The sequence below is a fragment of the Hyaena hyaena genome, unplaced genomic scaffold (genome assembly GCF_003009895.1).
Source record: "Hyaena hyaena isolate Hyena2069 unplaced genomic scaffold, ASM300989v1 scaffold_5, whole genome shotgun sequence".
NCBI lineage: Eukaryota > Metazoa > Chordata > Mammalia > Carnivora > Hyaenidae > Hyaena > Hyaena hyaena.
This window is the reverse complement of record NW_024080637.1, coordinates 1,970,302-1,994,356: the sequence shown is the minus strand read 5'-3', so window position 1 is coordinate 1,994,356 and position 24,055 is coordinate 1,970,302. Positions and strand designations below refer to the sequence as shown.

Here is a 24,055-nt window from a genome sequence, read left to right as displayed (position 1 = left end):
GTTTCAAACTCAGGTGGTCTGCACCCAACACCATTGATCTTAACCATTGCCTAGGGACTTCCAAGCCAAGTTGGAAATACATTCCAGGCAGAAGATGCCATATGCCTATATATGCTATAGAGACTTGACCCAACAAGTCAAGAGAGTGATTGGAATGGCTGGAATTGTGTGACTCCCATTCAGTCACATGGCCGGAGTGGCAGAGCTGGGGTTTAAAACCAGAACTTTGTGACTCACCTCGTGGCCATGTGGTGAGACAGGGAATTGGGTTTGGTCCTAAGGCTCTTGTAAGTGTAGATGGATCAGTGTCCTGAAGACATGCGGGGCATTCAGCTCCTGCTGTGGAGCAGAGGTATTGGCACCCGTCAGATGGGTCACCCACTAGCAGATGTTCTCCCCCAGGGTCCTAAGTTATAAGTCTGGGATTCTAAAACCGGGGAAGGGAAGAATTGTGTATTTTCAATGGGGATGAACACTTTTGAGTTGACTTTTGTGGGATTTACAAGGTTATTGTCATGTTTCAAGATAACAGGAAACCATGATTGTCAGTCATGCCATTTCAAAAAAGGAAACCATAGAAACAAAAATAAAAAATAGAAATAATAAATCTAATATTTTTATAACTTTAACAATTATATAACAACATAAAAAAACTCCTCTATCTCTTCCAACTGTAATTTCTGCTATCAGAGGCAATCACTGTTAACAGTTTGTTGCATACAGATTGGTCCCTGGCTTACGATTTTTTGACATTATGGTGGTACCAAAGTGGTAGGCATTCTATGGGAACCATACTTTGAATTTTGAGCTTCGGTTTTTTTCCCAGGGCTAGCCATACGCGGTTTGATGCTCTCTCATGATGCTGGGTGGTGGGCCCTGTGGTCATGAGGGTAAAGAACTAATACATTTATACCATTCTGTACCCATACAACTGTTCTGTTTTTCACTTCCAGTACAGTATTCAATAAACTACATGAGATGCTCAACACTTTAGTGTAAAATAGGCTTTGTGGTAGATGGCTGTGCCCAACTGTAGGCCATTGTAAGTGTTCTGAGCACATTTAAGGTAGGCTCGGCAAAGCTATGTTGTTTGATCAGTCACAGGCATATTAAGTGTATTTTTGAATTAGACTATTTTCAACATATGATGAGTTTATCTAATGTAACCACATCCTAAGTAGAGGAAGATCTATGTATTTTTTTGACCTTATTTGGAACATATCATGGATGTCTTTCCATTTCATCTTTAGCTCAACCTTTTAAAAATATTTAATGGCTTGAAGTATAATTTACATACCATAAACTCCATCCATTTAAAATATAGTGGTCTTACTGAATTTGCACATTTGTACGGTTATCACTTTAATTCCATTTTAGGACCCTTCTGCTACTTCAAAGAAGTTCCTCTGGGGCTGTTTGTAGTCAGTCCCTAACTCCATTCAGAGATAGCTGTTTATCTGTTTTCTGTCTTGATAGCTATTCTTTTTTAGAGATTTCATATGAATGGAATCTTACAATGTGGATTTTTTTGGTGTGACTGCTTTCATTTAGCATAATGTTTTAAGGTTCGTTCACGTTGTTGTACTTACTAGCAGTTTGTGCCTTTTTCTTGCAGAGTTCTATTCCATGTTACGGATATGCCACACTGTTTACTCATCTGATTAAACTGATGGACATTTGATTTGTTTCCAGTATGGGGGTAATATGAATGATGCTGCTTTGACTATTTGCGTGTGAGTGTTTATGTTGACATACATTTTTATTATGTATGAGTGTTTATGTTGACATACGTTTTTATTTTTCTTGGGTAAATACCTAAGAGGTAAAATTGCTAGGTTGTGTCATAAGTTGTGTTTAAAAAACTACCAAACTTCTTTCCTAAAGTGGCTTCATTTTACATTTCCACCAGTGATGTATGAGACTTCCACTTTCTCCAGAGTTATCTAACATTTGGTATTGCCAGTCTTTTCCAATTGTGATTTTAGTTCACATTTTCCTAATGACTGATAATGTTGAGTATTTTTCATGTGTGTGTTGAGCACGTGAGTCTTCTTTGGTGATGTATATTAAATCTTTAACCCATTTTGTAATTGGGTTTTCATTATTTGGGTTATAAGAGTACTTTATTCCATATATAGGCCTATTATCAGATGTATGAATTGCAAATATTTTCTCTAATCTGTAGCTTATCTTCATTTTCTTACAGCTTTATTTGAGGAGCAAAATTTGAAAATTTTGATGAAGTTAAATTTATCCATTTTTTTTCTTTTAGGAGTTTTGCTTTTAAAAATTCTTTGTCTAACTCATGTCACAAAGATTTTCTTCTACAAGCTTTATAGTTTTCATTCTTACATTTGAGGACATGACACATTTTGAATTAGCTTTGTCTGCATATAAGGCGCAAGTCTGGAAGTTTAAGTGTTTTTCTTGCATGTGGACATTAGTTGCTCTAGCCCCATTGTCAAACAGACTGTCCTTTCCCCATTGAGTTATCTTGGTCCTTTATAAGAAACCAATTGACCATAAATATTTGGGCTTCTTTCTGACTTTTCTATTCTGTTCAGTTTGTCTATAAAAATTTACCCAATGCCAATGCCACGCTGATTTAGTAATGATAGTTTTATAGCAAGTTGAAGTCAGGTAGTGTAAGTTCTCTGCAATTTTGTTCTTTCTTTTAAAAGTTTTTTTTAAATGTCTATTGATTTCTTGAGACAGAGAGAGACAGCATAAGCAGGGGAGAGGCAGAGAGAGAGGGAGATACAGAATCTGAAGCTCTGAGCTGTCAGTACGGAGTCTGACACGGGGCTCAAAACCACAAACTGTGAGATCATGACCTGAGCCGATGTCAGAGGCTTAACCGACTGAGCCACCCAGATGCCCCTTGGTCTTTCTTTCAAAAACTGCTTAGGCTCTTCTATATTCCTTATATTTCCATATAGAAGGAGCATATATTAACATATATTTTTTTCCATGTTAAGAGCAGCTTGTCAATTTGTGAACAAAAAACACCCCCAAACCAAAAACCTCCTGAAATTTTTATTAAGCTTGTATAGAATCTGTAGAATAATTAAAAAAATTTTCTTTAATGTTTTTTATTTCCGAGAGAGAGACAGACAGTGTAAGCAGGGGAGGGTCAGAGAGAGAGTGAGATACAGAATCTGAACAGGCTCCAGGCTCTGAGCTAGCTGTCAGCACAGAGTCCAGCACGGGGCTCGAACCCATGAACCGTGAGATCATGACCTGAGCCGAAGTTGGACGCTTAACCAACTGAACCACCCAGGTGCTCCGTAGAATTTATAGAATAATTTTGAGGGCATTGCCATTTTCACAATGTTGAAGTTTCCATTTCATGAATATGGCATATTTCTCTAATTTGTAGGATTTTTTGTAGCAATGTTTTGTAGTTATCGGGGAATAGATTTTGAACTTCTTTTGATAAATTCTTTCCTGAATTTTTTAATGTTATTCTGAATAGAATTATTTCCTTAATTTCAATTTTGATATGTTATTTGCTAGTATATAGAAATGCAATTATTTTAATATGTTAACCTTATATCCTGTGATCTTACTAAACTTTCTTATTATTCTAGTTTCTTTCTTCTTTTTTTTTTTTTTTTTGTCGATCTCTCAGGATTTTCTGCATATGAGGGCATGTTTTCTGCAAAAAAATATACTTTAACTTTATTTCTTTCCAGTCTATGTGCTTTAAATTTCTTTCTTGCTTCATTGCATTGACTGGTTGACTAGAAATGGTGCGAGAGACATTTTTCTTTGTTTATAACAGGAGGGAATCATTTCTTTTTATCATGAAGTAAAATGTTAGCTGTAGGTTTTTGTAGATGCTCTTTATCTGGTTGTGGAAGTTCACTTGTCTCCAGGTTTATTGACTGTTGTGTTTTTTTCTCTTTCTGCTTCTGATAAGATGACCACTTGGCATTTGTGTTTTATTCTAGTGATATGTGTACTACATTAATTGATTTATGGATGTTAAATTACCATTTCGTTCCTGGTTTCGTTCCATAGCTCCATATGATCATAGTTTATAATACATGCTTTGTAGTTAATATTTTGTTAAGGATTTTTACGTTTATTTTCATGGCAGATACTGGTCTGTGGTTTTCTGTTCTTTTGATGTCTTTGCATGGCTTTAGTGTGAGAATAATGCTGGCGTGTAGAATTTGTTGGAAAATATTCCCTCCTTCATTTTATCCTGAACAAGTTTGTGTAGGAATGGTATTGTTTCTTCCTTGACTGTTTAACAGAATTTCCCAGTGGAGCCATCTGGTCCTAGAGTTTCTTGTTTTGTTTTATTTTGTATTTGTGGGAATGTTTTAAGCATAATTTTGATTTTGCAAGAAAAAATCCTTCTCAAAAATTAAATGCTTTGATTTTTCAGGAATAAATAAATAAGTGTGGCTTTATTCAAGTTCCATAGCCCCAAATGGTTGTTTTTGATGATTTTGTCCAGCTCGATACTTTTATTTTGCGAAGATGATTTGCCAACCTCTTCAAAGTACCACACTCAGAAGTTTCTTCTCTACCTCTTTTTAATGGCTGTAGAAGATTCTATCTTGCAGATGTACCATAATTTAATAGAAAACAGTTTTTCTAAATTTTAAAGATATTCTTAAGCAGTGCTACAGTTAACTTTCATCCACCTGTAACTGTACTTATGCTGATAACTCAGTAAGGTAATTTCCTAGAAGTGGGTTGGCTGGGTCAAAAGTTAGGCATTTTTTAAATGTTTATTTGTGTGTGTGTGTGTGTGTGTGTGTATGTGAGAGAGAGAGAGAGAGAGAGAGAGGAGAGAGGAGAGAAAGCAGAAGGGCAGAGAGAGAGAGAGGGAGACACAGAATCTGAAACAGGCTCCAGGCTCTGAGCTAGCTGTCAGCACAGCGCCCGACACAGGCTCGAACCCACAAACCATGGGATCACGACCTGAGCTGAAGTCGGAAGCTTAACCTACTGAGCCACCCAGGCGTCCCGCATATTTTTAATTTTAATAAATACTATGAAGTTATTCTCCAAAATCTACACTAACAGAAGGTCTACTTCTCCCTATCTGCCATTGCTGTATACTGTTAATCTTATACCTAGTTGCCAATGTGAAAAGCAAAGATTGGTGTGTTGTTATTTGCACTAACTTATTTATTTAAATGGAGTTGGGGATCTTTATATATGCTCTTTGACTATTTCTTTTTATTTTATGAACTGACCTGCCGTGTCCTTTGCTTGATTGCTAATGAGATTGGTTGTCTTTGTCTTATTAACTTACAGGATCGTCTGTTATTTTAATTATATTGAACTTTTATTTATTTTCTGTTGTAAATATTTTTTCTATTTAGTTGATTTTGTTTTAGTCATAACTGTTTTCAGTCTTTTAGAAGCCTGCCCTGTAATTTATGTCTTTATTTATTTTCAAAACAGAAAGTTGTACAGGGGATTGATGGAAACCAAATCCGAGGACTGGGGTTTGATGCTACGTGTTCTTTGGTTGTTCTGGATCAGCAGTTTCATCCTTTACCGGTAAACCGTGAAGGTAGGTCCGTCCCCATCTCTTTCCCTGGTGGTGGGAAAGACCGGCTGGCCCCAGGTGGAGCATGAGGTCACGTGTCTGTTATTGCCAGGGATGAGGTTTAGAGGTGGTGCACGGAGGCCATAATCATGTCCGGGAGGTTAGGAGCGTGGAGAAGAGTCAGTAGGACTGGTGACACAGGGGCGGGATTAGGGAGAGACTTGGTTCACTAATGCACAAGAGCCCCCGTAGGGAGCTCACTGAAGGAAGGACAGGGGGCCACTAGCTCCGAGTGAGCAGCCTTGAAACAGGCGGGTGGTCTGGGAGTTTTCTGGGAATGGAGTGTCTATACCTGCAGTTACTTTGTGTATGAAGCTGCTGTGGGGCCTTCATGTGAGTAGGTGAGCCAAGCACATTTAAAGGAAATAGAATAGGGCAGACAGGACCACGCATCACACAGACGCAGGAAACAGATTGGCCTGTCTCTTTTCAGTAGTCAGACCAAAAGACATTCCCACTTAATGATACTGTCTTAATAGAGACTTGTGAGTACAGTAGTGAGCTGTTTCAAATGTATGTGTCACTCAGGTCCACCATCAGAAATTTTTCATGGGTCAAGATCCGTCCCTTTTGGGAAAGTTTAGCCAGTAGCTCTAGCACTCAGGTTGCAAACCTCTATAGTGGTCAGGCAGGTAATGAAAATAAGTAAAGTGGGCCGTGTTTGAGAATAACCAATGGCACATACGTGGAGATGTATTGCAACTGATACTTAATCCTTAATGAGCAGAAGACATCTGGGAGTAGTGGAGGCCATGGAGAACTGGAAATTGCATGTTCCATCTAACGAGTGTGGTCCTAAGCATCATCAGTTGGTTGTTGCCAAGGTAGCCATTGCACATGTGTTTTGGCAAGATTGTGTCGGGGCATCGGGGTGGCTCAGTCTGTTGGGCATCTGACTTCCTGACTTTGGCTCAGGTCATGATCTCACGGTCTGAGAGTTTAAGCCTCGCATCAGGCCCTATGCTGACAACTTGGAGCTTAGAGTCTGCTTTGGATTCTGTGTCTCCCTCTTTCTCTAACCCTCTGCCTCTTTACACTCAGTTTCTCTCTCTCTCTCAAAAATAAATAATAAACATTAAAAACATTAAGAAAAAAGGTTGTGTTTGAGAACCTTTAGCAGTGGACACTGCTGTAGCAATGCCTTTCTTAACAGATGGCTGTGGATACTTGGCACACTAGGACACCTTGGAATTGGAGTCAGGAAGGCCCCAGATCATAGCTCACCTGATACTAAGCCATGATGGCTCGAGTGAGTCACTTTACCTCTGCATTTTATGAACGAATTGGAACAATGGACCGTAGCTTTTCTGTGGGGATCGAGAGCCTGGCACCTTCAATGCTCAGAAACATTTGTTTTGTCCAGTTGTGAATTCTTGAAAAGAGAATGTGCCCCACTCACTTTTATGGGCCTAATGCAGAGAACAGTGATTTTTAATAAATTCCATGTGCTAGAAAAAAGTTTGCAAGTGGATGAATCGTCAGAGCGCAGTGGTAATGATGCCCATCTTTACACACACACACACACACACACACACACACACTTTCCTCCCTTTTTGCCACCTCTGTTAGCACCTCCCACGTACCAAGCCCTGGCTTGTTAAGTGTTGGGGTATCAGAGACCAATATGAATATTCCTTGATCTCAGTGGCCGATCACCGGCTCAGCTGGCATCATTCTGGGCCAGGAGTGCGGGACAGCCCCAACCCACTTGAGAAAGCACAGACCAAAGGAATGTGGATGGATGAGCAGACCGCAGTTCAGCCACAGCAAGAACTCCAGGTAGGAGATACAGGCAGCCATGGCTGGCCACTTTGGGAGGCTGTCAGCACTTCCTTGATTGGCTTAAGTAGCGATGCAGTGGTCGTCTCTCAGGGGTGCTGCCGTATGCGTTCTCATTTTGGGTGGGACTCTAGATGTTCACCCCAGGTTCCAAGGACGCTGTACGTATACTCTGATCTGCTACCATGCATGGTTTTTCATTCAGGCTATGTATGAGAATCAACCTGGGGTCTTTTAAAATTCCCAATTCATGAGCCTTACCTTCAAGATTTGTATTCACTAGTCTTGTGGTGAGGCTAGGACATCGGCTTATTTATTTATTTTGACATTTCTTCATTTTTGAGAGGCAGAGCGTGAGCAGAGGAAGGGCAGAGAGAGGGAGACACAGAATCTGAAGCAGGCTCCAGGGCTCTGTGCTGACAGCTCAGAGCCGACGCGGGCCTGAACCTACAAACTGTAAGATCATGACCTGAGCTGAAATCAGATGCTTAGCCGACTGAGCGCCCCCAGGTGCCCTAGGCATCAGCATTTTTAAAGTTTCCTCCACATTCTGGTATGTGGAGAATCACTGGGTGCTGCTGAATGGACCGCTGAAATACTAGGAATGAGAGTCCTTCAGGTGGAAGAGGAGAGCTTCTTATTAAACCTGCTTACATAATGTGCCCTCTGCAGGTGCCATCTTTTTTCCTATTGTAGGTGGAATTGCCTCCTGTTAACAAACCTTCTATTAAAAGGGTAGGGAGGTTGCACCCTTAATTATAAGTGTTGAAATAATTCTTTTTCACCAAAAAGGTTAAAATATACCCGTTCATCAAATGCATCCAGCTGCAGGTACCCCTTAACAGTTTCTTGCCTTTCAACAGGTTCTATTAAACTTAGATTTTATCTGAAATGGATTATCCTGTCCTGGAAAATGACATTTGAATTTCAAAGGTGATTCAGAGGTTGTTTTAAAGACTCCTTATGCCTGTGTGGCACTGACCAACTGTTGATTGGTTGAGTGGAGTGACTGGGGAGCAGGCAGTGGGGTCAGGAAATGAACCGCCATCATCAAAGCCAAACCCATGCAACTGGCAGAAATCTAAACATGGTAACAAACAAACAAACAAACCCAAGTAAATTAAGTACAATAGTTTAAGAACACTACTCTTTAGTACATGATAAAATATTCTCATTTTAGCCTTTTCTCATTTGGTCTTCTTTTCCATTTTTTTTTTTATTGTTTGTTTATTTTTGAGAGAGAGAGAGAGCGAGAGAGAGCGAGCGAGCGAGAGTGAGCGAGCATGAGCAGAGGAGGGACAGAGAGAGAGAGGGAGACAGAATCCAAGGCAGGCTCCAGGCTCCGAGCCGTCAGCACAGAGCCCGACGTGGGGCTCCAACTCACAAACCGGGAGACTATGACCTGAGCCGAAGTTGGGCGCTTAACTGACTGAGTCCCCCAGGTGCCCCGACCTTCTTTCCTTTGAAGATCGGACAGCCCCCAGTTGGACTGTGGCGTGCTCCCTACTCTGGGGGGGGCAGACTCAGAACACAACTCTTACTGGGCCATCCCAGCCACAGGAGCTCTTGGGAGCAAGAAAATGAGGGGGAAAATTCAGGGTCAATGAGGGAGTTACCACTTAGGCTACTCTGCAATAGAAACCTAACATTTAGATGCCTTTGCTAATGCGTAGTAATTTCCTGGGAGTATGCTTGGCACACCTCCTGTGAGGTGTTGCGAATAGTGAGTGGATGAACCCATGGATGAAAGACATGCCCGTGGGGGGACTGACTGTTTCCCCCCACATTCTGCCCTAGCGGTCGCTCCCAGTGCTCTCCAAACAGGACACTTGGTTAGGTGTGTGCCTTGCTTCATGTGCTGACTCTGCTGTGTAGGCCTCCTCGCTCCCCTCTCCTCAGCTGGCTAACCAGCAGCCAGCCATTTTTGGAACAATGTGAGAGCTCTTCTGCTTTAGGCAGCTCCCTGTGCAGCCTTGGGCTCTGCACAGCCCTCTCTGGGCTCCTGCCCCTCTGGGCTGCCCGCCCCACTTGTGTTCTGGCTGTCAACGCCCTGGATACAGTTTTGTTTTTGTTTGGTTTGTTTTTAGTTGTTGTTTGTTTGTTTGTTTGTTTGTTTTTTCCATTGGGCCACATGCTCCGGACAGGCAGGACTGTGGCATGTTCTGGGGCATCCCAGCAGCCAGCACTGTGCATGGCGTGTGGTAGATGCTCAGTGAAAGGTTAAGTGAGCTGTCAGTGGAATCATTTATTTGTGATTTTTTAAAATATTTATTTTGAGAGAGAGAGAGAGAGAGCAAGCAGGGCGGGGGCAGAGAGAGAGGGAGGGAGAAGGAATCCCGAGCAGGCTCCACACTGTCAGCATGGAGCCTGATGCAGGCTTGATCCCATGAAGCTGAGCTGAAACAGGTTAACTTACTGAACCACCCAGGTGCCCTCATTGTGATTTTCTGTAAGGGCTGAAAAGATGAACTTCATCTTTGTTGTCCACAGTGCAACTTATTAATTAATTATCATCGCATATATAATAAGCTAATTGATTCTCACAATTTCAGGGTGTCGTTCTGTGTTCTAAGAGCCTCTTCCTATAGAGGCAGCCAATAGCTGTTGAGTCTGTCATTCCAATGGATAGTTTAGCAGCAGATGCATGTATACGGTATTTTTTTTTAAGTTTATTTATTTTTGAGAGAGACAGAGCACAAGCAGGGGAAGGGCAGAGAGAGAGAGGGAGACACAGAATCTGAAGCAGGCTCCAAGCTCTGAGCTGTCAACACAGAGCCCGATTGTGGGGCTCGAACCCACAAACTGTGAGATCATGACCTGAGCCGAAGTCAGACGCTCAACCTACTGAGCCACCCATGCGCCCCAGCCACAGACTTTTTTGAAAGGAAGAGCTATTTGAATCTTCAGCCCATGCCTTCCCCTCTGCAGGGCAGGTGACTGTGCTTGCTGTTGGTGTCCCCAACACATTGTTTCTGTGTTTTCACCACATATGTGTATGCCCTCAGCAACAAGCAGTATATGTGGGGTTTAAAAATATCCCAGCTGGTAATGTTATTCATGTTGAGATGTGTAGCTTGAGTTTAAACTTGTTTTACGAATTTATCCATTCCCTGCCCAGATCTGTTTCAAAGCATGCTATATGCTTTTCCAAGCTGTGAGATAGCAGGCAGGTCTTAAATCTCAGAGCCAGCATGTCATGGGAAATGACCTGGATCAGCGAGTTGTTTTGAGGATTAAATGAGACGCTGTGTAAAAAAATGTTTCGCACTGAGCTTGGGGGACAGGCACACAAACACACAGAGCGTTATAAATGTTTGCCATTAGCAAAGACATTATTAGCAAAGATATTGCTTCGGTTCTGCCATTAAAGAATGTGTGAAGTGCCTGATTCAATTACTGTTGGGTCCCCTTTTATCTTTCCCTTTTATTATCTCCTGGTTTATTCATTGCTGATCTCTGTATCTTACCATTTGAGGAAGCAGAAGACTGTAAAAAAAATATTGGCTTGCCCATGACTACCTGATGGATTACTAGAGGCCATAGAAGGGGGAACGGGGCAGTTAGTTCCCGTGTGTGCTGCAGGATGGTAGAGGCCAGATGTGAGGGGAATCTTACCCTGCTTTTCTAGCCGGTTTTAAATTCTGTTTCTTATTTCTTTTTCCTCTTGAGAGCCCACTATGTGATAGGTACTTGCCTTTATGTGCATCATCTTGTTCAATGAATGAAAAATCTCACTTAACCCTTATATGCTATTAACTGTGGTTATCCCTGTTTTATAGATAATGATACTTAGGCTAAGAAAACTTTAGTGACTTTTTCAGTGTATCTGCACCTGTAACTGAAATAGTGAGCATTCCCCATTAGGTCTGTCTGATCCCCCAACTGAAAAAGATTCCAGTGTTTCCTACTCCACCAAAGCAACTGAGGGAAGTAAACACCTAAGTTAGTTAATTAAAGTGACTAGGAGAAGTGGGAATATAAACAGAAAAAAAGCCATTGTGTGGATCTATTATTCCGTTGAAGTGTTTGTCCATATTTAATGAAGACAGATCTTAAATAGCCACAGTATCATTTTAGGCTTACTTCATAGCTCTTTTCCTGAATTTATACTTAGGGAAGTTTTTCTGGAACAGAAGGGATAAGAATAAGGAAGGGAAGAAGTTGGAAGAGAATGAGAATCTAATTAATTGGTAGATCTTGACTGTTAGTGTAGATACTTAACCCTGGCGGGACTACATTGTAAAGGACACCTCACCGAAGGGACATCCAGGGTTTGGGTGGAGTATTCTAATTCCTGTTGGTGGTGGCCTATTCGCTTGCTGCAGTTGATGTAGGAAATTGTAGTAGCTGTGCAGATATGTGCCCTCGGGACTCGAAGTGCCTCCTTGAATGAGAAGGCTAAGCATATGCATGTGCCCTCCTTTCCTTTGTTTCTGCCAGGGGATTCCCACCGAAACGTCATCATGTGGCTGGACCACCGGGCGGTCAGTCAGGTCCACAGGATCAATGAAACCAAGCACGGCGTCCTGCAGTGTGTTGGGGGAGTGATGTCTGTGGAAATGCAGGCCCCGAAACTTCTGTGGCTGAAAGAGGTGAGACCATAGGGTGGAGCGAGGATACTAATTAAAGCCGAGGATCCCATTCATTGTGGATCTGTCTGTACCAGGCACCATGCTGAAGCCTGTTACGTTTGATTTGTCCAAGCAGCTCTCTGAGGAAAGCGAATCCCAATTTATTGATTAGATTGCAGTGAAATCAGTCCTGTTTGTAGTTGCTAACCTTATGTGGGCACGGTGATAAGTATTTGGCACAGATCATCTCTTTGAATCCTAGCAGCAACCTTGTGAAGGTAGAAGTTGTCTCTTTTTTGGGTGGGGGAGGGGATGAGGGTTGTCTGTAGACAAGAAAACTAAAGCTAATAGAGATGAACCAACTCCCCCAAAGTGATGTAAGTATGTGGCCGAGCCAAGGACGGAACTTGACCCCAAAATCAGTTCTCATAATATCCGCTATTCTCCCGGAGTGCGGAGATATCTGGTATTCTCCCAGAGTTCGGAGAGGCTGCTGCTTCCCATTCCAGATAGAAAGCGGCAGAGCTGGGATTGAAGTCCAGACCTTTTGACCAGAATCTTCTTTCTCTGTGCACTTTTATCTGAGGATCAGTCTGGCCGTGGTGGTACGTTAGGGTGTTCCTTTCTCATGTCACCTGAACTTGAGTTTCCATGTCCTTGAGTGATATGGTGATCTCTGGACAGAGCACTTGCAGGTGATTGCTGCTTCCAGATGTTTGGATCCTTTATGAAGTGTGGAGAATGGTGATGTCAGCTTAGTGGCTCCCGGTAGAAATGGATGTGCGAGAAAGTTCAAGTCCTCTGGGAACCTCGGGGACTTCAAAGTCCCTAGGTGTTCTGGTGAGGAGAGAGTCCATCTAATGAGTAAGACCTGGTGGGATTCATATACGGGCCCTGGGGTTTCAGGTGGGGCCCGGTCTCTGATGCCTCAAAATGTAAATGGGGTTTGAGGGGAGGGTAAGGGTACAGAGAATGTGTCCTTGGATTGCCGCTGTGGGCAGAAGAGAGAAGCAAAGAAGGAATCATTAATCAAGGTGGGTTTGGGTTGCTACTTATTTAGTATATGGAGCTGTATTGTAAGCTTCAATTTGCAGAGATGGCTTCTGTATTTACTAAGAGTTTGAAAACACAGAGCATTGTAGAAGCCAGGGGTTTTTCACTCCACTGACCGTCACCTTGTGTGACTTTCCGCAAATCAGCTCTCCTCCTAGGCCTCAATTTTTTTAAGTTTATTTTTGAGAGAGAGAGAGAGAGAGAGAGAGAGAGTGAGTGAGCTGGGGAGGAGCAGAGAGAGTGGGGACACAGGATCTGAAGCACACTCCACACTGACAGCAAGAGAGCCCAACGTGGGGCTTGAACTCACGAACCATAAAGTCATGGCCTGAGCCAAAGTCGAATGCTCAACCGACTGAGCCACCCAGGCGCCTCAGGCCTCACTTTTTCTGTCTGTTAAGTGAGAGAGTCGGTCTGGACCAGTTTGAAAACCTCACGTAAATGTATCCTGAAATACAAATTGGAAGACAGAGCTACTTTGCACTCCTCCACCCTCAGCTTTGTGTTCTGTAGACCTTAACTGATTTAATCTTAACAAGCTCTGTGTAATGGACAATGTGGGAAACTGAGGCTGACAGTGAGAGCTATGTGATTTTCCTAAGCAGATGGTAGAGCCAGAATTTAAACCTGAGTCTGCTGGGCCCCACATCTCAGCTCACCCCATCATGTTATGTGGTGCTGAAATCCCTCTGTAAAGCATTGCTGGCCCACAGACTTTTAAAACCACTTCTAATTCTAGAAGCTCTGCCCTAGTATCCCGAAGAACACCCATTTATGGAGAACCAGGAGACAGTGTGTTCTTTCGAACGGGGCATAGAGAGGTTAGATTGCTTTTACAGAGTCAGAGTCAGAACGTAAGACTCTGTGCTAAGCTCACTGGGCTGTCATGTGCTAATTCTTTATTCACTCTTTAATTTGCCCATATTAACCAAGGTTCTGCTGTGAACCAGCAGTGTCACGGGCCCTGAGGATGCAAGCACAAAGAGAATGGGGGCTGACCCTTGAGGGGCACGGAGTCCCCTGTGGCAGTGGGGGGGAAGCAAAAGAGGGGACAAGGAGCCAGAGCTGTCAGAAGATGGGTTCAGCACCTGGATAAAGGAATATACCAAGTGCTTTCGGGGAACACAGTTTGCTTCCAGGACGAGTTCTTGGTATGAGTCTCAAGATATGAGTGGAGGTTTAGCCTATTGGAGAAGACAGGAAGGAAGTTCTAGAGAAAGACTGTGGTTCTTTTTTGTTAAGCATGTAGGTCCTGGGGCAGGAGCCCGGGATGCTTCCCTGAGTGTAGTAGGAAACAAGACCAGATAAGTAGCCTGGGCTCGGTGTGGTAAGGGCTTATTTGGTGGTTTATGGTTCTTGAGCAAGGGGGAGGGAATATCTGAGATCCCTTTGGCAGGGATGAAGAGACTGGATGAAGGGTGAGAGAATGTGTGTGTGTGTGGGCGTAAGAACTAGTCTTCATACTTTCCTGATTATAGCGCTTTGTTGGCTTTGCTTTGCTCTTAGGATAAATCCCCAGATTTGTAACCTGGCACAGAAGATGGTGTGTGATGTCATTTTCACGTCACCCTCTCCGCTTAGGTGTATCCTTCCCTCACCTTGCTCGCTCTGTCCCCAGGGATGCAGGCAGGGCATCTCAGACACACTCTGCTCTTTGCCACCTCAGGGTCCTGACTAGAGGTTGGCAGGCTCGGGCCATGGGCCACATGTGGCCTGCTGCCTATTTTGGATATTTTGGGAGCAGAGAACGGGTTTGACTTCAAATGGTTGAAAAAGAATGGAGGGAATAGTATTTTGTGACTTGTGAAAATTATGTAAAATTCTAAATTTTATGGCCCTAAACTTTTATTGAAACACAGCCACCCTCATTTATATATTGTCTGTTGCATCCCAGTGACAATGCTGAGTGGTTGAGACAGAGGCTGTGTGCCTGCAGCCCTGGAAGTATTTACTCTGTGCAGCGTCAGAGAGACATTTGCTGACCCCTGGTCTTGATGATGTTGTGATACTGTGCTTTCTGCCTCTGAATATTCTTTCCTCTGCTCAACACTGATCCTAACTCATCATTTAGATCTTAGCTGTATTGTCATGTCTCCAGAAAAGCCTTCCCTGACCCTCAAATAAATCAGAGGTCTCTTGTCACAGTACTCTTACTTCATTGTATCTTTCATAAATTGTCATGATGTATCATTTTGTATGAATGATTTGCATGGCGCTGGGGTCTTCCAACCATTGTAATCCATCGGGGAGATGGAGAGCCTATCCGTTTTGTTCCTGGCTGCTTCTCTACCCCTATTGGAGCATCTGGCATATAGTGGGTAGTTAGTAAGTGGTTTTTGAATAATTTGAGTGGCTTTGTGAGGGGGATGTTGCAGTTCTTCAGATGAGAAGGCACAAGGTGTGAAGTAGGCACTGTGGGGTGGAGAGGAGATGGGTTCCGGAATTTTTAGGGCTCATTTCAGCAGGACGTGGCGGCTGATCAGCTATGAGGGGCGAGCTCGATGGCAGAGACAGAGCTGACCGCTCACCTCAGTGCTGTGGTCATTCATGGGCTCTGTGTCCTTAGCCTGGAATCAGATGTCAGAATGAGTTGGACAGAATCTGGAATTCAGAGTTCCCAGAAGACACAAGTGATATACTAGGACCACCACAGCTCTTGGGCAAAGTCACTCGGGTCCTGGTTCTGCAGTGTGGAATTTTAATCATGTCCTTTACATTTAAGGTTTGTGTGTTTCAGGTTGACGCATGTCTCTTTAATAAGAATTGTCAGATAAAAGGAAAAATGCCATTTGAATTTTTCATAACCCCCAGCAGTCTGGCTTTTCCATTTGGTCTCAATGATTCTGACTCTCATCTTAATGAAGGCCAAATGTAAATTAAGTTCTGTCAGGCTGGAACAGCTGGAGTCTCCTATCTTTATAAACATGAAACATTGTAGGGTAACAAGGTGCAGACTGAGGAAGGTCAAGAGAGTTAAGGGCTGATGCAGATTCTGACAGCTCAGTGTTAATGGAGGATAATTAACTGGCTTGTAGGGGCTACATGGAGATACTCCAGTCTGACTTTTAACTCGTTTCCTCTTTTTGCCATTGTCAGCAGAGCAGAAAGCTAATCATTTTATAGTTTGAGATTTTCATCGTTCATTCCAACTGGAACCAACTGGCTGGAATGTCAGAGGGGTTTATTGATGGGTTTAGAAAATATATCTACCTCTCCCATCTCCCTAGTCTGTGCCTCTCCGCTTCTGTTCCCCTGATAATGTACTTGGTAAATGAAGGAATGATTCTGTGCTTCTGATGTGCCTTTTCCTGTATATGTAGATTCTTTGGAGGAAGCTTGGAGTTGGCATGCCTGGAGAGGTAGTTTGAAAACATTGTGTTAGCTGTGGAAGACATCAGTGGATTTCTCTGCAGGAGGAATACTGAAAACTCTTTTGCGGGGCACCAGAGTGGCTCAGTCAGTTAAGCCTCCGACTTCGGCTCAGGTCATGATCTCACAGTTAGTGGGTTTGAGCCCCGCATCGGGCTCTGTGCTGACAGCCAGCTCAGGGCCGGGAGCCTGCTTCGGATTCTGTGTCTCCCTTTCTCTCTGACCCGCCCTGCTCATGCTGTCTCTCTCTCTCTCTCTCTCAGAAATACATTTAAAAAAAAAATTAAAAATATTTAAAAAAAAAAGAGAAGAAAACTCTGTTGGAAGTCAGGACAGCCTGGTTGTAGTCCCTTCTGTGTCATAAAAGGGTTGCCTCAGCTCATTTTTAGTGCCTTGTCTGGCCGCCTTCTTCCATTCTTCTTGAGGATATAATAACATCTATTGTCTTATCTTAGATTTCTTCTCATCTTGAAACTTTGTGAAAGATAAAGAATGTTCAAGTTCCTTTGTTTGAAACACACCGTTTCTTTTTTTAATGGCAATTATGGTAGGAACTACGGCCTTTTTCTCTTCGTTACTCTGGCTTGAAGTTGCATGTATAGGTCTATTATTGTTCACCTACATTCATCATACCTTAGTAGTGGAGCTAATATAAGATATTGAGGAAATTTGGCAGATAAAACACTGTTCTGTAACAAAGGTACAGGCTTTGAAGTCAGGCATACTTGCAGTTAAGACTTTCTTTGCCTTTTACCCATTTAGGGACCTTAGAAAGGTAAACCAGCTTCTCTGAGTCTCAGTGTTTAGCTGTAAAATAAAGATAATAGTTTCAGCCTGATGGAACTATTATAATTTAGTCAGATACTTGTGAAGCACTTTCTGCAAGCAGATATTTCAAGTTCTGGTTTAATCTTCATTTCCATTGTGTTTAAAAATGTTTGTGTCACCTGATGGGCATGTCAGTAATATCCTATCACCAACTGAGAGAATTTTATTTTATTTTATTTTTTTTAATGTTTTTTTTTTTTTTAATTTATTTCTAGGAGAGAGAGAGAGAGAGACAGCATGAGCAGGGGAGGGTCAGAGAGAGAGGGAGTCACAGACTCTGAAACAGGCTCCAGGCTCTGAGCTGGCAGTCAGCACAGAGCCCGACGCGGGGCTCGAACCCACGAACCGCGAGATCATGACCTAAGCGAAAGTCGGACGCTTAACCGACTAAGCCACCCAGGCGCCCCAAGAGAATTTTAAATGCTAGAATATCTTATTTCACGTAGCTGGCTGTAATGAGTGGTATTTTTCCTGTTTGACTAATAGCTTAGGAAAGCATCTAAAAACCACCATGAGTTTGTAAGAGACCATCATAGAAAATACCCAGTACCATCATACAGAACATATTTTCAGAGACATTCATTTATGTGAATCATCCACATCCTATGTGTAATACCTATACCAGAAGGCAGCCAGCTTTGAACTTGAGGCCGATTTACCTAATACCATCTATTTCCCCTAAAATTCACCCTTGCGTCCAGTGTCAGCATTCGTTCATTTCACAAAGATTATTTTATTTAATCTTTACACCCATCTTGTGGGGTAGATAGGATCTCTTTTTCTGGATGAAGGAACTGGAGCTCAGAAACGTGAAATGGCTTACTCAGAGTCTCACACCATGTGAGCAAACCTATGTCCGGAGCCATACCACAGCCCCGCCCCCCCTTCCCCATCCTGTGGGTTCTCTGTCATTCACTGTAGGAATTCAGAAGTGGTCTTTGCCTTCAAGAGATTGCAGGGATTGGAGAAGAAAGCTCACCTAAGCAAGAGGAACAGAATAAGTTAACAGGTGAAAACAGTCGCTTAAGTGTATGTAGTGCTCATTATATATCTAGCACTTTTGCAAGCATGTTATCCATGTTAAACTCCTCTAATCCTCACCCTCACTGTATGAAGCAAGTATCCTCCTTTACAGATGATAAAATGGGCTCAGAGATGTTATGTAGCTTGCCCAAGGTCACTCAGCCAGTAAAGGCTGGGATCGGAACCTTGGCATCTCAGATGGAGTATATAGGTTTACCACCATTTCTCCTTCCTGCCTGCCTCTTCCAATGTTGGCCTCGCAGGGTTTGGATAAATTAGCTCAGGGAAGAAATTTGTAAGTGATAGCTTCAGGAGGGTCTGAGGCCAGGCACAATGGCTGGTGGGTTCCTTTTTTTTTTTTTTCCCTCCCTTCAACAAATACTGTTTATTGTCTCCCATGTGATACAGGGCACTGTGTTGGGCACTGGGGATTCCAAAGTGAGCAAGACAGGTGAGAGCCCTGAGCGGGCTTCTGAGAACTTAGATTCTAGTACAGAGAGGCAGAAAATAGACACAGAGACAAGTATATATTCACAAAGAGATTCTCTTTTCTGGAAAAACGTAGGAAAAACGCAGATAAACAGACTTGGCAGGGCGGGTGTGTTCTCTCCCGGGAGGTGTTGCTCTTTGACCGGAATGATGAGGTTTTCAGGAAGAGAGGGCTGCAGATTCATGAGGGGAGGAAAGTACCTGTGAGATCAGCAGAAGAGGCCAGTGGGGCTGCCAGGGTGTGGGCAAGGCAGAGACTAGCGGGCGGTGGGCCGAGTAGGGCAGCTCCTGCATGGCCTTGAGGCCCCGGGCACGAATTTGGAGTTTATTCTAATAGCAGAGGGAAGTGGTTGATGGATTTTAAGCATCGGTATGACATCTGTTTTAGGACTTAAAAAAATCACTCCGGCATAGTACCGAGTAGGTAATAAATAGTTGTCGGACAATAATACACTTGACATTATAATGTTAAAAGGAAAAAAAAATGCAAGACTGAATGTGTGGTCTTAGGAATGTATTTGTTTTAAGAAATTATCAGTGTACAAAAACAGCTGGCCATGTACGCTAATACCACTAATAATGGCTCACTGTGGTTGGAATAGTTTACTACTGTGACAGCACAGTGCTCATGCCTTTATTACCTACGAGTAACTTTTCACTAAAAACAATAGTCTTATAGTCCTTGCTAACCTTTCTGGTTTATGCTGCTTCATGATTTAGCACAGTTTTTTTTTTTTTTCTTCTTCTTGGGCTTGTTTTCCTTAAAAACACTGACACAGTATTATTATCCCATTATACAGATGAGGAAAACGAGACCCAGAGGGCTGACGTGGCTCCCCCAAAGCTACACAGCACATGAATAGCGGAGCCGGGCTTCTCACTGAGTCCAGCCTGCCTCCCGCTCCTGGGCTCTCTCCGCGGGCCCTCACTGCCTCTTCTGAGACCACGCGTTTCCCACAACGTGTTAGGGCTGCAGGCGGGCAGCCCACAGCCTGAATCTGGTCCCCAGATGGCTTTTGTTCGACCTACCCTATGCCTGAAAAAAACTTCTTTTTTTTTGGAATTGGTTTTCAACATTTAAAAACTAAGAAATTTCACATAAAAATCCAGATTTTCTGCTTCTTTAGAAGAACTAACAAAAGGCTTTGGCAGTCCGGGGCCCACCTTCCCATGTGGAAAGAGTTGGCCGGTGCTGAGTATGGGCTGCCCCCTTCGGAAGGGGCAAGTGTCCTTCATTTCACAGCCATCCCCACCCAGCTTGCTTTTGCTCATTTCCTTTTCCAGCACTACCCTCTAGGCGTTTGGATTTGAGACCCAGGCTGTGGGAATTTGTTCAAGGAATCCATCATTACTTTTCCCATAACAAAGTGCTTAGAGAAGTGGAAAGATTTTCCAGATGGCGAACTTCTTGGTCAGTGGCTGTAGGAATGCTGTACCCGTGTTCTCTCACACCTCTGACTGAGGCTTTGCTCAGGGTTTCCCTTTGCCTGGCAAACGTACTGTTTCTTCTTTTGCTTGGAAAAACTGACATGAATTCGTCAAGACTCCAGGAAGCCTTCCTTGACTTTCTCCATCCAGTGTTGAGTAGGGTCCTGGCCTTTGTCACCCATGGCACCCTGCTCAAACCCCTTCTCTGGAGTTTAGTACACCATATTGTGTCTCATTTATCTCTGGGTCCCTGACGCCTAGGGCACTCCTTAGCATCTAACACTGATCCCTCAGGAAGTATTTTTTTTAAATGTTTTCTAGGTGAGAGAGAGAGAGAGATAGCGTGAGCAGGGGAGGGTCAGAGAGAGAGGGAGTCACAGACTGAAACAGGCTCCAGGCTCTGAGCTGGCAGTCAGCACAGAGCCCGACGCGGGGCTCGAACCCACAAACCGCGAGATCATGACCTAAGCGAAAGCCGGACGCTTAACCGACTAAGCCACCCAGGCGCCCCTCTCAGGAAGTATTTTAACAGACGGATGGGCGAACCGGTGAACGAACACACCAAATCATTTGTCGTGCCGTTTTTGATTGTTGTGTACCCCTGACCGGTAGCTCCATTCCAAAGCAAAGGTCTACTGCAGACCAAGTGTAAGTTCATTTTCTCTTCCCCATTGTGGAAAAGGAAGTTTGGAGTATTACCACTCCTTTCCACCCCAGAGCTGCCCCTTGGCTCACTCCTGTTACCTTGAGTCACAGCTGAAGTGAGGGCCTCACATTGAGGCAGGGACTCCTCCAGGCCTTCCTTGTATGTCTAGTGTCTTGAGGTGTAGAACCCTTGAAGTTGCTTCCTTAAAGTTCCTGCAAGAGAATCCAACACATATGTACCGAATCACACAGCCTCTCTTATGAATGTTTATACCAGCGTCCTGTTACGTTCAGACCAGATTCCTCCCACCTTTGAGCAGTGTGGACAGTGTTGTCAGGTGTTGTCAGGGCATCTTTTGTGGATGTTCTCTCCAGGGTGGTCTGCCCATCAACTAGGCTTGGAACTAAATATATATGGACTGTTAGGGCTGGTGCCCTGCCTTCCCATTTACCTGGACAGCGAATCCTTTCCTTATCATCTTGGCATTTGCATACTTAATTTATGCCATATATGTATTGTATTCTTTCAGTTTTATAGTACAACAAAGTAATTTTATTTTATTAAAAATTTTTAAGGTTTTTATTCATTTTTTGAGAGAGAGACTGTGAGTGCTGGAGGGGCAGAGAGAGAGGGAGACTCTCTATCCATACCTGGATGTTGTATCCCCAGAGCCAAACACAATGTTTGGTATGGAAATCATACTCAATAAATATTTGCTGAATGCATTCATTTTCCTGGTCAGAGCCAGACTTAGGGCTGGGGCAGTAAGGCCCATGTGCCTGGTTTGTCTGCTGCCTGTCTTCCTGACCACTTTGCAGGGGTGTCAGCTACATCTAGTATTTTTTGTGTAACCAGAGAGGCAAGAGCAAGATTGCTGAGTTTGGCTGCTTTTCTGTCCGCATGGGATGATTCGATATAAAACAAAAATGGAAAAAAAACACCCATCTTCTCTCATAGTGGCTTAAAATGGCACCTGTTAAGGGGAAATACTGTCTTTAGAAAAGACACAAAAAAAGACAATGTATTTATGCATTGATGTGTGTCCTGATAAAGGAACTCATTAGCACAGTCAGCCTCACTGAGGTGAACTGTCGTCTTCGAGATCTGGAAGCTCAGGGAAGATAGTTGATTGAGGTAAGGGAGGAGGCAGGCCAGAAGTTAGGATAGATGCTAGATGGGATTCTTCTGAAAAGATAAGTCAATCTCATTTCTCTAAACATATGGCTTGGTTTTACTCTCTTTTTTTTCCCTTCCATTCTCCAGAATAACCATTCTGTTGTTGTCAGGACATATTTATTTAATTGGTGAAACAAACTTTTTGTCTGGTAACTACTGTGTAGGAGACAATGTGCTTGGTGATGAAGACAGAGTAGAAACCGAGGGTCCTTTATTTCAAGTTGCTCCCAAGTCCAAGACCAAGAAGGAGGCTGTGAAAGCCGTTTTTCCTAACATTTTATTATAGTCTTCAAACGTCCAGAAAAGTTGGAAGAATTCTGTAGTGGATACTGAGAACCATCACGTGGAGTCTGCCATTAACATTTTACTGAACTTGCTTTAGCATGCGTGTGTCCATCCATCTGCCCCTCTATCTGTCAGTCAGTCTACCTTAAGTTTTTGCAGTAAGTTGAGACATGGTTACACTTACGAAAGCAGTTTGAAATGTTAAAGACCCTTTACCTTACTTACTAAATTCTGTTGAAGATATTGACCTTGCTTAATTGCCATCTACAAACATCAGCAACACCCGTACTTTATGTTATTGTTATTTATTTATAGATATTTGTTAAATGTCTGCCGTATGCTTTTAAGTTTGCTCTCTTAATTCTTATGAAAGTCCCGTGAGGTAGATGTTTTCACTTCCTTTGCAGATAATGAAAGGTGAGGATAAATGAAGTTAAGTAGATTACCACTTTCTGACTGTTGCATCTAATACAGATGAGATGCTTGGGTAGAAAGAGATAGTTGTCCTAGATCAAGTTTCAAATCCCAGATACCACATTTGTCTAATTGAAATTTTGAAGTTAAATATGAATTCTACAATGAAAAGTTATCTACGTAGTCTTAAGATAGACTCACAATTAAAGAATCATCCCTGAGACCCTCCACTGCCCAAATTCCAACCCATTTCTCTTTGTCCTTGTCTAGCACATTAGATCCCTCTTAAAGTGCTGACCTCTTCCTCCCCTTTGCATTCACCTTAAGTGTTTGTAGTTCAGAAAAATGAATAAATGATTTAACTAGTTCCTTACCTCATTTGAACCTGAGGGTCCTGGAGGCATCTCTGTAGCTAAGACCTCACCCAAGGATTATCTCTGTGCCTCATGCTCTGGCCATTCTGTTGGTTGAATGATAAAGTAAATCAGGGATCTCCTTAAAAGCCCATGTCTCCTGAATCCTTCCTGCATGGAGAGGAAACGGCATCAGTAAGGAAGTTCTGATCTCAACTCTAGAGCCCCGTAGACCCCCGTACCGATACACACACCCTCTTAGAATGCTGCTTTAGCGTGGTTTCTAAGCTTTGTAATCTCAACAGTCAGTGTCTCATGGCTCTAAAATGCAAGACTAGGGAGTGTTCGGAGGGAGTGCGAGAGCTGCCTGGATAAGTGGCTCTGCCTTCCCTGGCTTCTGTCTCCCATCTGGGCTCTGCCAAAGGGCTGCCCTGTAGTCCAGAGACGTTTTCTCCCAGTAATGCTACGTGGATGTATAGAGTATTGGGGCTACCCAAGTCAAGCAAGTCAAGCAATTAGGAAATAAGATCTCCCTGCCAAGTAATTGTTCGTAATATTTTCAATAATGATTTTAGTTTCCCCAATATAATTTTTATTGTTACTTCACCCTTGATTAAAGGAAATTATTGGTCGTGGACTAGCACCAGTCCGTGGCCTGGCTTTTGGGAGAAACTGGTCGCCACGGCCCCTAAAGTTCTCCTGCAGAGCTGGCATTCTGGGGATCTAAGATAGATGAGACGAGAATCAGGACCTGAGTGAACCCTGCTGCAGTTGTCTTGGCACGAGGCTGTGTGGTCTGGCTTTGGCTGGGGGTCAGAGACAAGCCCATGGACCTGAGAAAGAGGGTGAATCACTCTGCAAGTATTTACTGAGCACCTCCCTTGTCCTGGGAAGCAGCAACTGGACAGTAGTGTGTTGGCCTTGGAATTCAAGTGGCCAGGGTTTCACCCAGGCTTTTCCCTTACTCTCTGCAGTTCTCTTAACTGGGCCTTCGGTTTCTGTCTGTAAAATGGTGTTAATGGCAGCATTTTGTCTCTTTGTCTTAGAAGATATTTAGTAAGTTGTA

At 43.2% G+C, this 24,055-nt stretch overlaps 1 protein-coding gene across 6 annotated transcripts in view; it reads left to right on the top strand.

Annotated features, from left to right (window-relative positions):
• Nucleotides 1-24,055, top strand: part of FGGY (FGGY carbohydrate kinase domain containing) — a 426,891-nt gene that overhangs the window by 31,972 nt on the left and 370,864 nt on the right. For 4 of the 6 annotated variants that reach the window (XM_039238811.1, XM_039238799.1, XM_039238806.1 and 1 more), the window contains exons 3-4: nucleotides 5,428-5,539; nucleotides 11,795-11,946. In XM_039238811.1, coding sequence (XP_039094742.1) covers nucleotides 5,428-5,539; nucleotides 11,795-11,946 — 264 coding nt within the window. Of the gene's footprint in view, nucleotides 1-1,681; nucleotides 1,700-5,427; nucleotides 5,540-11,794; nucleotides 11,947-15,647; nucleotides 15,701-24,055 lie in introns of those variants that run through there. The other 2 variants (XM_039238825.1, XM_039238830.1) reach the window with 2 other exon arrangements.